This window comes from Grammomys surdaster, unplaced genomic scaffold (assembly GCF_004785775.1).
Source record: "Grammomys surdaster isolate TR1022 unplaced genomic scaffold, NIH_TR_1.0 207, whole genome shotgun sequence".
NCBI classification, from domain to species: domain Eukaryota; kingdom Metazoa; phylum Chordata; class Mammalia; order Rodentia; family Muridae; genus Grammomys; species Grammomys surdaster.
Window position 1 is genome coordinate 108,990 of NW_021604652.1, and position 14,467 is coordinate 123,456.

The 14,467-nt window shown below is 39.1% G+C and overlaps 1 protein-coding gene across 4 annotated transcripts in view; it reads right to left on the bottom strand.

Annotated features, from left to right (window-relative positions):
• Nucleotides 1-4,669: 4,669 nt before the first annotated feature.
• Nucleotides 4,670-14,467, bottom strand: part of Atp7a (ATPase copper transporting alpha) — an 87,148-nt gene continuing 77,350 nt past the window's right edge. For all 4 annotated transcript variants that reach the window (XM_028771437.1, XM_028771435.1, XM_028771434.1 and 1 more), the window contains 5 exons: nucleotides 12,338-12,480; nucleotides 9,691-9,894; nucleotides 9,023-9,140; nucleotides 7,151-7,253; nucleotides 4,670-6,284 (listed from right to left, as the gene is read on the bottom strand). In XM_028771437.1, the coding sequence (XP_028627270.1) occupies nucleotides 6,002-6,284; nucleotides 7,151-7,253; nucleotides 9,023-9,140; nucleotides 9,691-9,894; nucleotides 12,338-12,480 (851 nt within the window). In that variant the 3' untranslated portion in view covers nucleotides 4,670-6,001. The remainder of the gene's footprint in view (nucleotides 6,285-7,150; nucleotides 7,254-9,022; nucleotides 9,141-9,690; nucleotides 9,895-12,337; nucleotides 12,481-14,467) is intronic.

The following is a 14,467-nucleotide window of genomic DNA, read 5'->3' on the forward strand; positions in this document are numbered from 1 at the left end:
ACTGGTAATTTTGTTCTCCTTAAATCACACTATAGGAGGGTTTCTTAAAAGGCAAGAGAAAAGCTCTGTGACACATATAATTAACAACTTAAATAGCTCCATAGCAAAAAGGACCTACACACCCAAATGGTATGGCCAGTTTCTCTTTCCTTATGCTCAGGCCAAGGAAGTAACAACAGTAACCACTGTGCTTTTGCAATACCCCTTCCAGTGACTCTCTTCGAGATGTCTACACCCACACCCAAGGGTGTGACTTACTTTCTTCTGGAGGGCCTCGTTCTCATAACTTAAATCTATTTTAAATTTTTAATAAACCCTGACTCTGCCTCATAAAAAAAGGAACATCACTTCCATTCTTGGTAAGCCATACAATTCCCCAAGGTAGACAGTATTGTTCTCATTTTGCACTTGAGGAAACTTTCAGGCCAAGTCAAGAACTTGACTATGGATTCCATGATAGGCCCCCAAGATGTCCTAATTCCCAAAAGCTATGACTTTGGTAGCTTTGGTTCAAAAGGGATTTTGTAGCTATGATTAAGTTGAAGATCTGGACCTGAGGAAATCACCATCTTAGTAGACCCAAAGTAATCTTGCAAGTTACTGTAAGAGGTGATGGTGTTAGGGGTAATAGTATAAAGGACAACAGTGGAACTAGAAGATGGAGCAATACCATGAAGTAGCCATGGGCCAAGGAGCCCAGGGAGCTTTTGGTAGCCCCAAACCTTCAAGGCACTGGAGTGCCTCTGAAGGAAGCATACCTTTACTAACACTAGTTTTAGCCCTGGTAAAATTACACATACTAAACTAAAAATACAGATCTCCTGGAATGTAAGGTGACAAGTTCCTTATCAAAACACGATCTGACAGTGTAGCCCAAACTGGCATAGAACTCAGCATGTACCTCCAGCTACTGAGGTACTACTCCAGTCTACCTCTGCCTCTTGTATGCTCCAATAACAGGTGTGAGCTACTGCACCCAGCTAGATCATTGGGCACATCAGGCCCCAAATGATCTCTACATACATGGCCTGTTATTTCAGTTGTTATAGTCATTTGGTGTTAGAGAATGCTTTCCACATAAATTGTGAATATCTCTGGCAAGTTCTAAAAGGCATTGTTCCTTTAGAAGGGATTGAGCTAACCTCAGCTTTTCTCTTATACTAGGTGATTGTACGCAGCAATGATTAAGTTGGGCGTTTTGACTGGGTGAGGACAGCACTTGAGTTTATAAATCACCTTGGTCTCTTGTTTGAGGGACACAGAGAGTGCTGACAATTAAAACTGACACCACTCGAGAGTAACTGGTACTGAATGCCAAATGTCAGTCAATTTCAAACTACTTTTCCATTGGCTTGAGACTGCTGCTGCTGGTCTATATGGAGAGTTCCAGGACAGCCAAGGTTACAACAGAGAGTGCTGTCTCAAAAGGGGGATAAAGGGGACTTGCCTTTTGTAACTCCTTTCCAATCTACGATCTCTTTCTATAAACTGAAAGATAAAACTGCACAGCAAGGCTGGTAGGTCCTACTCAAAGCAGAAACAATTCTTATTTCTCAGTATCTATCCTCACTCCGAGGACCTCTAATGTCTTAACCTAACAGTTCCAGGACAAAGGCTCCTTCACGTGGGTAGGATATGGAAGGTTTTGAAAGCTCATCAGCTGCACTGCTGCTCACTGCAAAGCCTTCTGAACAGGCAGAAAGGAACTGGAAACATAAGTGTGCAATCCCGAGACGTCCATCCTGCTGCCTAGCTTTCCTTTTCTGACTGAATTATCCCACACATTGGATATGGAAATTAGCTCTCATAACTGAGGTTTTTTTTGTTTTTTTTTAAAGCCTTGTAAATTTAAGGATGTGCTGGGTGTATGAACACATGTTGGGTAGGGTTGACTGCTGTCCTCCTTTAAGCATAGCAGCTGGAACTACTCAAAAGATTCCCAAGATCTGGCTAGTCATTTCTTCCCAGAAGGAGTGAGGAGTGTCCTCAGATCCTCACACTTGATTTTGGCCATTGGCTCCCACACGTCCCTCCCAGCTGTATAGATTTCTGTCCAGCTGCATATGGTGTCAGGAGGTGACAAAACAGCTGTGGTATGAGACTTTCAGTAATAAAAGCTGCTTGGGGGTTACTTATGCTACTGCCGGTAAACCAAATCAACTCACTGGCTCAGCAAGCTGGCCTGGCTCTATCTGTGGTGAGCAGACATTTACTCACATTTCCCCATGAAAAGTTCAGGCAGTAAATGGGATCTTCACAGTGCCTAGGGCTCCCCCCAAATCAAGCAAATCTCATGTAGGATAGATACTGTATCAAGAATTTATTAGATACTACAAAGGAGAAGAGGCCATACATGTTCCTTTGTCTCTTGTTCTAAGTGACAGCAGCAGAGCAGCGGGATCTGAAAGACAACAGATTTTTATCCCCTACTGGAATGTATGCTGCTGCCTCTGACCTTGATACAGCATGGATTTACAGCTGAAACAATTGCCAGACAACCCGAATAACACAGCAAGGGTAGTGAGGAACTGCTGGTAAAGGGGCCTGGATGACTAAATATAGCAACACTTGACAACATTTTTTTAAACAACACTATATAAAGTTGAAGGCACATCTTCGGCAGAAATATCAATTACATGCACACGAGAAAAAATAAACTAAACTACAGAAACGAAATATTGCACAAAGTTGCCCGCTCCTGTTTTGGATTCTAACCAAAGTTTTACAATACATTTCTTTAAAAACACAAGGTTGAGACACCTGGTTCTGGCTACAAAAGTTAATTATTATCAAAGTCATTAAAAAAGCTAATGTGATTAAGAAATAAGAAGTCATGGTTTGTGTTTTATCTGGTTACTCATACCAAACTAAAGGACTTAAGAAAGTTAGTGTAAAAGTTGGTAAAGATTTGGCATGAATCTGTATGTTTATATTTGGTAAAGAAGTAGTTTTTTTTTAAATACAGAAAACAAAATAACCCAAAGGAGTGATTATCAGGAATGTCTATATAAAAAGAAGGAGGAGGAGGAGGAGGAAGAAGAGGAGGAGGAAGAGGAGGAGGAGGAGGAGGAGGAGGAGGAGGAGGAGGAGGAGGAGGAGGAACTTTAACCAGATGCCTCATACAAAGAAAATAACAAAATAGAGTAAAATAAATATTATGAAAAATAATTTTAAAACAGAATCTACACATAATGAAACAATCCTCTACTATACCATTTTGATTTTAAGCTGTGTACAGAAAAGATATGCACACTCACATTTTTGGAAACATCTTGTCTACAGTGCTATATCAATCATTTTCTAATCTATCTGAACGAAGAAACATTTTTAAAAAATTAAAGCATAATATAAAATTATTTGTTCATAAGGCATCAAATTTAACTTCCTAAAAGGTTGATACTAAAGTAGGAAAAGCAACATTTCTATTTCACACCTAACAACTATACTTTTAAAACTACGAGACTAAATATTCTAGTTATGTTTTAATATTTAAATTCAAAAGGCATCTTTGGATATTTGAGTTAAAAGGTGGCCCCTAGCTGAATCCACATTAGCACTGGACAATAAAGTGTCCATGGTACCTTTTGACAGGGACAATGGTTGCTGACTGAGTACAGAAGAGTGGCAAGGAAAGTATAAAGAACCTCAAAACAGATGTATGCTCTCTCTTCCTCTCTGTCTCTCTATGTATGTATGTGTATGTATGTATGTATATGTATGTATATGTGTGTGTGTGTGTATATACACACACACACACACACTCTGTCTCACACATACACACACACACACATGCACTTACCAAACCTGTTTTGAGCAGTGGCTCATTACTTAAACTAGTGGCCAATTGAAAGCAATGTGCTTGATCCCCTCTCTAATTGACCCTCTTCTCCTAGGAATACAGTTTCTCTCAAACAGGTTTTCTGGTAGTGAGACATGAAATGCTATTCTCACTGTCTAACAGCATGAAGTGGAGGCATGAGGAGGACTCAACAACACATACATAACAGAAAGAGAAGCTGGCTGATGACTGGGGGACTTGTGTTCTCAATTTAGATCCAGAGCAAGAAAGAACTATTATACATCTCCAGTTTAGCTCTTTCTTCTAGAAGCCAATGAGCTATATTATGATGATCTGCTAGAATTAAGAAACAAATATACAACTCAAACTCTTAAGAGAGCATAACTATTGGTTTAAAATATAGTTTAAGCATATAAACTTATTCATACTTCATTAAAACAGGTTTGCCTTTCTAGATTAATAGCACCTTCATCAAAAGTTTCACCTCTCTAAAATAGCTAAGACAGAAGTTAAGTCTTTTCCAAATCTGGAAAGACAGCATTGAAAAATGTAAACGTTTTTGGGTGTTGGGTGTGAAGAAATAAGAAAGAAAGGTGGTGGAGTGGACAAAACTCATTCTCCGTTTTACTTTATACTCTGGTAATATAAAAATGATTTTTTTATACTCAATATTGACTTGAAAAGGAGAAATGAACATTTTCAGAGCACAAATTACATGTTAGGCATTATGCCAGTAGCTTAAAGTATGGCATGAAAATAAAAGATTAAGAGTTTATAAGGGCCGAGCAGTGGTGGTGCATGCCTTTAATCTCAGCACTTGGGAGGCCAGCGGCAGGTGGATTTCTGAGTTTGAGGCCAGCCTGATCTACAGAGTGAGTTCTAGGACAGTCAGGGCTACACAGAGAAACCCTGTCTCGAAAAAACCAAAAAAAAAAAAAGAGTTTATAAGCACAAATATTTTGAATGAAAGAACAACATACTTGACTACAAGATATCATAAACCAAGAATATTTGGATTTCTCTAGTACAGTTTTGTATGTATTTTGATAAAAGCATCTCTGTGTGATAAGAATATTTTAAAGTTATTTCGATAAGTTATCTAAAACATGAGGTAACTAGAATGTTATTAAGTTACAATATACCAGCCAAGTGATTATATCCCAAAAGATGAATTTAGTGAGTTCCAAGTACTTTTATATGGCCCGTATATATTAATATATTAGTGTTAATGTTTAAAGATTTTTTTGTGAAAGAGGTTCAAATGTTAAGTTTCTAGACTGGGACTGATGGACAGACTCCATCTACTATGAACAAAGCTGAACTTGGCAGGAGAGAATTGAAAGCTAGCACAGAGCTAGGAAAACTGAAGGAAGATTTTGAGATTTCTGACAACAGAGGAGAAACAAAAGGGTACAGAACTCTGTACACTTTCTGGTCTTCTGAGCTACACTGTATGATTAGAAAAGTGAGATTTCAGAAGAGCTGCCAGTTATGAAAATGTTTTAAGACAGGGACTTAGAGTATATAGCCAAGGCTGGCTTTGAACTTGTAATCCTCCTGCCTCATTCCAAGTGATTGTTGTCAGCTATTTTTACTCAAGGAAAAACTACCTAAACTTGGCTCACTTGAAAGAAGGTGACAAAAGCTATCCTGTAGGCTTTTAGGAACTAAAGGACAAGGACACAGGAATTATGAGGTGAAAGCAAGCCTACAATAAATAAGGCACATCTATTTTGAGACAGTTGCAACTGTTTCCTTCTAAACTAGGTGGTTTGTACAGTGCTTTAAAAGCCATTGGTCTCCAGTGGGGCAAGGCTATAGGCTCAAGAATACCCTCAAAATCATGCTCTCAAATCTTCTCAGTTTTAATCATCCTGTCTTTGGGCACTTTTTAAAATATTGGTCAAATAAAAATGATTTGCTATATTAGCAACAAGTTAGCAACTTCTAACTCTAGAGCTTGTTCTAAACTCGCTTCTCTCCCCTCTGTATCCCTAATAAAACAAAAACTGCTGGGAATTTATTTTAGATAATGCCAGGTTCAGAGCTCCTGCCCTGAGAAAGATATTTTCGCTATTATCAAGTACAACTCAGAGAGAATCTTGCACATGAGAGCATGAAATTGACGTAAGATCCTTCTACATCAAGTAAGTGCTGTGTCAGTGCACATGAACTTCAACTAGCAACAGCCCCCAAGGCCTTTTACAGAGTGGTGTCGTCATCTTCCCGGAAGTCTCCCACCAGAAGTGAGTGCTTGTCAGGTTCACTAGTAACAACGCTGTTCAGGGAGCGTTTGTCAGACAGCAGTGAATTTATGGAGGCTCTGCTGTAATTGACAATCCGGTCCAGCAAACCCAGTCTCGGAGAATTTCTGGAGGCATCATCTATTCCAACATGAACGCTGATTTCTGAAGGACTCCTCTGACCTGTGTGGCTCCGGGGACGCAACTCATACTCATAATTGTCATATGTTGGTTTCCTGTAACTGGATGTAAAGTTAAAGCAACCAAATGTTATCTAGATGTTTGCTGTAGGTACAAACAGAAGATTTGCCCAGTATGAAATATGCAAAAGTGGCTACTGCTAGGAAACTTGCTTGGAAAGAACACTGAGCCCCACTTTGGGTTTATGTCTGCAATGCATACACTACATAAAAAATAGCAATTACTTATTTTCTTTTTGTTTGGAAACAGTGTCTTTACTATGTAGCTTAGACTAGACGATTTGATTCTCATCCCTTCCTCTGAGTGCTGGGATTACAAGTGTGTACCACCACAACATACAGCTTGCTAATATTTAGTAGTTACTACCTAATAATTCTTTTTTCTTTCTCTTTCTTTTTTAAAATTTATTTTATTTTTAATTGATTTATGTATTTACATCCCAAATGCTGCCCCCCCTCCTGGTTCCCCTTCCAGGGTTCCTCCCGACATCCTTCCACCCTAGTTGTTTGGGAGTCTGGAAAGATGGCTCAGTGGATCAAGTACTTGCTATGTAAGACTGAGAACCTGAGTTAGGCTCCCCAGCACCCACAGAAAAGCCGAGGGTGGCACCTGGCACCTGTGATCCTAGCACTATGGAGGTAAAGCAGGAATCTGGAGGCTCATTTCCAGTTTAACTGAACTGGTGAAGCCCAGATTCAGTCAGAGACTCTAACTCAAAATATAATGTAAAAAAAAATAGAAGACACTTGATGTTGACCTTTGACCTCTATGTACATGTACACACGTGCATGTCAGACACATATACACAATTATTTTGGCATGCCCCAACAATACAAGAATCAAACCTACTAAGAAAACCTGGCTGTTAGCCTATGAAATAGCAATATAAGCATGCCATCATACTCACAGCTTGAGGAAAAGGGAAGAAAGTACTACAGAGACAGATGAAGCGGCCATTGCTGCAGATCCCATCCAGGGTTGTAAAACCAAACCAATAGGCAGAAAAACTCCTGGAAACAAGTTTGGATTAGAGTAGGCAGTACTAAGTGAATTATCAACATATTTCTAACACATGCACAATCTTAGTCATGGCTTCAGTGTTTTGTCCTCTTGTTTGTGGAGAGCTGTGCTGTTGTCAAGTTTTCCTCAGTAGAGTGCTGCCATAAACCTTCTTGTGCATTATTTCCTGCACTCATGTCTAAGAGTTTCCCTAGGGTGCAAGCCAGAGGGGAGAGACTGCCATGTGCTAGCAGCTGTAGTTGGATATTTGTCACTTCTCTAGTGTACCTGGATTCCCAGACACCGGCCAGCTTGCTGTCCTTCAGCCTCCCAGCCCTGCATAGGCACAGGTGCAGCCGCCCTGCACCAGGAAGGCCAAGCTCTATTAACTCATACACACTTGCTTTCTCTTTCCTTCCTTCCTTCCTTCCTTCCTTCCTTCCTTCCTTCCTTCCTTCCTTCCTTCCTTCCTTCCTTCCTTCTTTCCTTCCTTCCTTCCTTCCTCCCTCCCTCCCTCCCTCCCTCCCTCCCTTCCTTCCTTTCTCCCTCCCTCCCTCCCTTCCTTCCTTCCTTCCAGCAGGGTCTCTCTATGGAGCCCTATCTGGACTCAAACTCACAGAGAACTCTGTCTCCTAAGACAGAGATTAAATTAGTCATGCAATATCATACGTGAGCCAAGTTTTTTGTTTTAAGTTAAAATTTTAAATCTGTGTGTGTATGTACCCATCTGCCATTCTAAGTTTTTCCAGGCAATGTCATGCTATGTAGTCCTGACAGCTGGAACACAATATAGCCAGGCTAGCCTTGAACTTGCTGCCTTTGCCCCACAAATGCTGGGATTACAGACGTGAGCCACCATGTCCAAACACACTGGATTTCAGTAGACATTTTAATGGTTGCTCTTATGTGGATGTAGGTTTGACAATTTAATTCTATGAGCTTGCCTAGATTTTTCTATTTTTCTTACAGTAATCACTTAGATGATTTTTAAAAAATCTTTTGCTACATGATTTAATCTTACTGAACATTGCTTATCAGCATTTATGTGCCCCCAGGCTAAATATCTCTGTAGTTAGTTTACATTTCAAGCCAGAGAGAAGGAGAAAGTTTATTTTATTAGTTCCTCATTTTATTAGTTCTCTGAGAATGTTCTCTCTTGTCATTATTAATGTAGGAAAGTCACACAAGTCTGTTAGTGTTTATTGCTCATATTCCTACAGTCTCTGTCACCTGATTTCCCAGTCTAAAAGAATACCTGCTGACTACAACAGAACATTACATGAAAAGCAGGAAATTCAGAACTACATGACAAGAGCAAACTAATGCAAAATAACTGGAAGGAAATTTAAAATGGTAACAGTGGTTATATTTAAGTATCAAAATTATGTATAAATTCCTTGTACATAGTAAAAGTAAGTGAATAAGTAAATAAATTATGTATTTTTAATTTAAAAAATACTTATTTTTAATTTTAATTCTGTGTGTATACCTGTGTGTCAGCACAGATTTTCTGTACCATTTTTTCAACATTTACTTAGGTGTGAAAATTTTCTAATTATAACACTAGAGGGAAATGTTTTAAAGTATTAAGATGTTTATAAATTTTTAGGCTACAGTAAACTTTGCTGAACATTACTGTTTTTAACAGTGCCACTCACCACACTAGCAGGGTATATGTAAAAACTAAGGTTAGATGTAAAAATACTAAGTCTATTCTTCTAATGTCATAGGTATCTAATAACTTTAACCATAAAAGAAAAAACTATTAAGAGTCGCATACCAGCAGCGATGGGAATTCCAACCAGATTATAAATGAGAGCAAAGACAAAATTGATTCGAATCCTCTTGACTGTTTTCCTTGACAAGTCAATACTTGCCACAACATCCAAAAGGTCATTCTGAGAAGAGAGATCAGCGATATTAGTGACATTCCAATTCATTGGGACCGCCTCTATATGTCACTGTACAACAGAATTACGTATGCCATGAGACACACTGGGAATTAACACAAATTTCAAATACTGCTAAGCCTTAAGTCAAGGTTGGAAGACTTTTTTTTAGAATTTTTTTAACAATTCTGAAAATATTTTCATGTTTGTGTGCTAGTATAATGACTGAATACTTAAATAATGTCAGTGAATATTATTGCAAGATAATTATATTGTTAAATCTTATTTTTCACACCAGAAGCTTGTGATTCTCATTTGTATTGCTGGTCTGAGAAAGGCAGGATATAAGTAGTGAGATTATCCATCTGTTTACTCCAAACTCTGTGTCTTCATAGCTAGGAACATGGGACTCAAGCCAGGACCACTACACAGTTTGTTTATAGTACTACCACTAACCATGTCAGGCAATCTGCCATTCCTCATGCCTCAGACCACAGGACCTACTCTTAGTGTAGTACAGCCCGCTACCTTACTGCACCATGGGAGCTCCAGGACTTACCCTTATCAAAACCACATCAGCTGCTTCGATGGCTACATCTGTGCCTGTGCCGATGGCAATTCCAACGTTTGCCATTGCCAGAGCTGGAGAGTCATTGATCCCATCTCCTACCATTGCTACACGTTTTCCCTCCTCTTGAAGCTGCTTTACCTTAGCAACTTTGTGGGAAGGTAGAACTTCAGCAAACACCTTAGTGATGCCAACCTACAAGAAGAAAATACTCAGTTCATTTCAGGAAGTAATATTAAGACCTGCAAATAATGCTGAGCTAAGAATAGTGAGCCATCATTTTTAACCTGCCAAATATTTGCATCTTGAAAGAGTAAAAATAATCCAGTGATAATGGAGAGAAATAACCATTCTTCTTCTTTTTTTTTTTTTGGTTTTTCAAGACAGGGTTTCTCTGTGTAGTCCTGGCTGTCCTGGAACTCACTCTGTAGACCAGGCTGGCCTCGAACTCAGAAATCCGCCTGTCTCTGCCTCCCAAGTGCTGGGATTAAAGGCGTGCGCCACCACCGCCCGGCACCATTCTTCTTTTTTATGTTTTTAAATTATTTATTTTTATTTTATGTGCATTAGAGTTTTGCCTGCATGTATATCTGTGTGAGGGTGTAGGATCCCCTGGAATTGGAGTTACAGAGAGTTGTTAAGCTGCCATGTGGGTGCTGGGAATGGAACCCAGGTCCTCTTGAAGTGGCGACAGTGCTTTTAACTGATGAGCCATCTCTCCAGCTCTGACATTCTTTTTAATAAGACTTATTCATTTTTATCTTATTTTTTGCCTCTCTCTCTCTCTCTCTCTCTCTCTCTCTCTCTCTCTCTCTCTCTCTCTGTCTGTGTGTGTGTGTGTGTGTGTGTGTGTTAACACTGTACATGTGCCTGGTGCTCACAGAGGCCAGAAGTATGTGCTGGATGCCCTATAACTGGAATTAAAGATGGTTGTGAGCTACTCTGTGTGTTGGGAACCAAATCTGGGTCCTCTGCAAGAGCAAGAGCAGCTAGTTCTCTTAGTGGCAGGGTCATCTCTGTAGCCAGTGAGCAGTTTTCTGCAATGTTTGTATGTACAGAATAACACGGTTTTCAGGGGGACAGCATTTGTCAAAGTATGCAAATCATCTGGTCTGGAAAAAATCAACTTTTAACTATATTCTGAACAGACTCTTTTGTGTCAAAATATGTCAAGGACATTTCTTGTTGCCTGTTTAAAAAATTAAAAATTCAAAACCACCTAAATGTCCACCACTAGGGGAATGGTAACATAAATTATCATCCATCTATACTATAGAATTTCATGCAGCAATCTAGAAGGAATGAAATAATTTTATATGCTAATTTTATATGCTAAGATCTGGGGAATATTGAATATATATATATACACACACACACACACACACGTACATACATATTACACTAAATAAACTGTAAATTGATCCAATTGGTGCTGAAATAGCAGAACTCCATACTTGTATACAGGTATATACAAAAAAGTGATGCAGGAGAACTTGACAGGGAATGTGAAAAACACTACAAATTCTTTGATATTCCTACATTAAAAATGTGCTCATACAATCCTTCTGTAATTTACTAGAAAGGGGCCATCAAGATGGCTCAGTGGGTAAAGGTATTTACCATCAAGTCTGATAACCTGAGTTCAGTCACTAGAATTCACACAGTAGAGGAGAGAACCAACTCCCACAAGTTTGTCCTCTGATCTACGCACACTGTGTGCCACATGCATGTAAATACATTACACCCTGCATACATACCTACCAGGAGAAAAGGCACTCTAAGTTGTTGGTTTTTTTTTAATTGAAAAATGCTGGAGGTTAAACAAATGTAGGCTTAAGAAAAACGGTATGTCGCTCTTTCTGAGCTGATAGCTCTCCTGCAAACATGGCGAACGTTCCCAAGACCCACTGGACAGTCTGCAACAAATGTGGGAAGCACCAACCCCACAAGGTGACCCAGTACAAGAAGGGCAAGGATTCTTTGTATGCCCAGGGAAAGCGGCGTTATGACAGGAATCAGAGTGGCTATGGTGGGCAGACTAAGTCTATTTTCCTCAAAAAGGCTAAAACTACAAAGAAGATCGTGCTGAGACTGGAGTGTGTCAAGTCCAACTGCAGATCTAAGAGGATGCTGGCTATTAAGAGGTGCAAGCATTCTGAACTGGGAGGTGACAAGAAGAGAAAGGGGCAAGTGATCCAGTTCTAAATCGATTTTGTTATGACCTTTAAAAAAAATGGTATGTCAAAGAAAAAGAGTCTCACTGGTGGCATCCAAAATGGATCAAAGAGAAACCTGTATGCAGCAGCTTGTTTACAGCAGGGGATGTTGAAGGCTTGACAGCACTGCTGAAAGCTATGTGCATCATTTCAAAGGAAGCATCAACAGAAACCAGTGTTCAGAAATGTCACTCAAATATCCTGCAAACTAAGCAAATACCTTTTCACTTACATCAGTAACATACAAGGTCCTTCTACCATATCATGCTGATTATTTTTAAGCAGTTAGGAATATCTACTTGATAATAATAATGCAAACAATAATGTGACAGTCTTAGCACTTAAATGGAAGAAAAAATATATTTAGAATCAGATGTCAGCACATGTTCCTATCCCAATAACTAAGTAAACCAGTTAATTACCTGAGAAGCAATAGACCGAGCTGTTTTACTGTTGTCTCCAGTCATCAGAACTACTTCTAAACCCATAGATTTCAGAATGTGTACAGCCAGCTCTGCCTCAGGTTTCACAGTATCAGCAATAGCGATCAAGCCACACAGCTCATCTAATACAGGAACAGCAGAAAAACAGTTCAAATATGGTGAATGAAGACTAACAGGATAAATAATAGAATGAAATTTCAGAAGGAAATGAATTTTGTTAAGCTGTTGAGAACTGGTTTAACTGAAAACATCCTGATCTCATACAAACTTTGTATCACATGTTCTGTGATAAGCTTTCATATTTGGCTGTGGAAAATTCATAAAGGAGGTATATTTAATTAAGGTAGTAGTAAGAAAATGGAATGATGTCAATGAACATTTAACCCCCCCCCTTAGGTATTAAACACGTTTTAGCTAATTTAAAAGCAAAGAGCATGAAAAACTAATAGGTGAACAGAGACAAAACTAGTATCTTCTATTAGGGAGAAACTGCATGAGGACTCAAATTCAAATTCTGAAATCTTAATACTGGGCAGTAGGGTCAAGACAGGAGCACTGGGGCTTGCTTGCTGTCAGGCTAGTTCCGGGTTCACTGAGAGACCTTGCATTAACGGAATAAGGTAGAGAGTGACAAGGCAAGACATGTACTATTCTCTGGCTACTCTGTGTGTGTGTGTGTGTGTGTGTGTGTGTGTGTGTGTGTGTGTGTGTATGCATACATGCTGCAATAAAGTAAAATGTTATCCTCTGCTTTTTCTTGTACCTAAAATTAAATCACTACCTTCATACTTAGCAAGGATTACAAATGTTGAATAAATAATCTCAGAACTAGAAATTTACTCTATCAAATAGGAAGCATGTAAAACTTTTATGTATGTTTATTGCACTATTATGGTGAAATATCAAGAATACTTTAGGGCCAGTATGGATGGCTCAGTGAGTTAGGGTGCTTGCTGCCTGACAATCTGAGTTTGATCTTCAAGATCCATATGTTGAAAGGATTCTTACAAGTTGTCCTTTGACCTCCATCTACGCACTGTGGAACATATGCGCTCTGATATATGCAGACAGATAGATAGATACATACATAGATACACACAATATACACAGCAAAGTACAAGTAAAAAGAATAAATTTTTGACATGGGAATGGTTATACTACATGAAGATTATGGGGTGTAGTCATATTTGTAAAGTGCATGCCCAGAATATACAGTCCTGCGTTTTGTCTCTAGAACTGTAGAAATAAATAATAATACAATTATATAACAACAATGAAAAATACTTCTTCAAGTAAAATAAACCACAATGGAATAGTATGTGTATAAGAAATCTTACTTGTTTTTTTGTGTGAAGCTACAGTTTGAACTCAGGACCCTGCACTAGATATGAAAGCCGTGACCTCAAGCATGCTAAGCAAGTGCTCTACTGCTAAGCTACATCTCCACTGGGATTTTTAAAGGGTTTTTTGAGATTTAATGTATATGTTGGTGTCTGTCTGTATGTAAGTATGCACACAGACACCCAAAGAGGGAGACAGATCCTCTGGAGCTAGGATTACAGGCAGCTCTGAACCACTCAACCTGGGTCCTCAGAATCAAACTCTGATCCTCTTCAAGAACAGCAAGTATTCTTAATCACTAAACTATCTTTTCAGCATACGCCCCCAAATAAGATTTTAAATTTTTTTCAACTTTATTGACATCATTTTTATATATAAAGTGCACATATTAGAAGTGGTCCAAGGCTGGAGATGTAGTTGAGTTGGTAGAGTGACTGCTTAGCATGTACAGGGCTGCAGGGTCAATCTCCAGGACCACATAAACTAGGTGTGCTGGTGCACAACTACAATCCCCGAACTTGGAAGGTAGAGAGAGGAGGATCAGAAGTTCAAGGTCTTTCTTGGCTACATATCACGTTTGAGGCCATCTGGAGATACATGAGACCTCATCTTAAACAACAAAAGAGACTGGGGAGAAGATTCAGAGGTAAAATGCTTATCAAAGAAACATGAAATCAGAGTTTGGATCTGTGGAACCTAGGTAAAAAGCCGGATGAGTTTAGCTGTCTGCCTGTAAGGTCAGAGGCGGAGACAAGGGTGACTGGAACA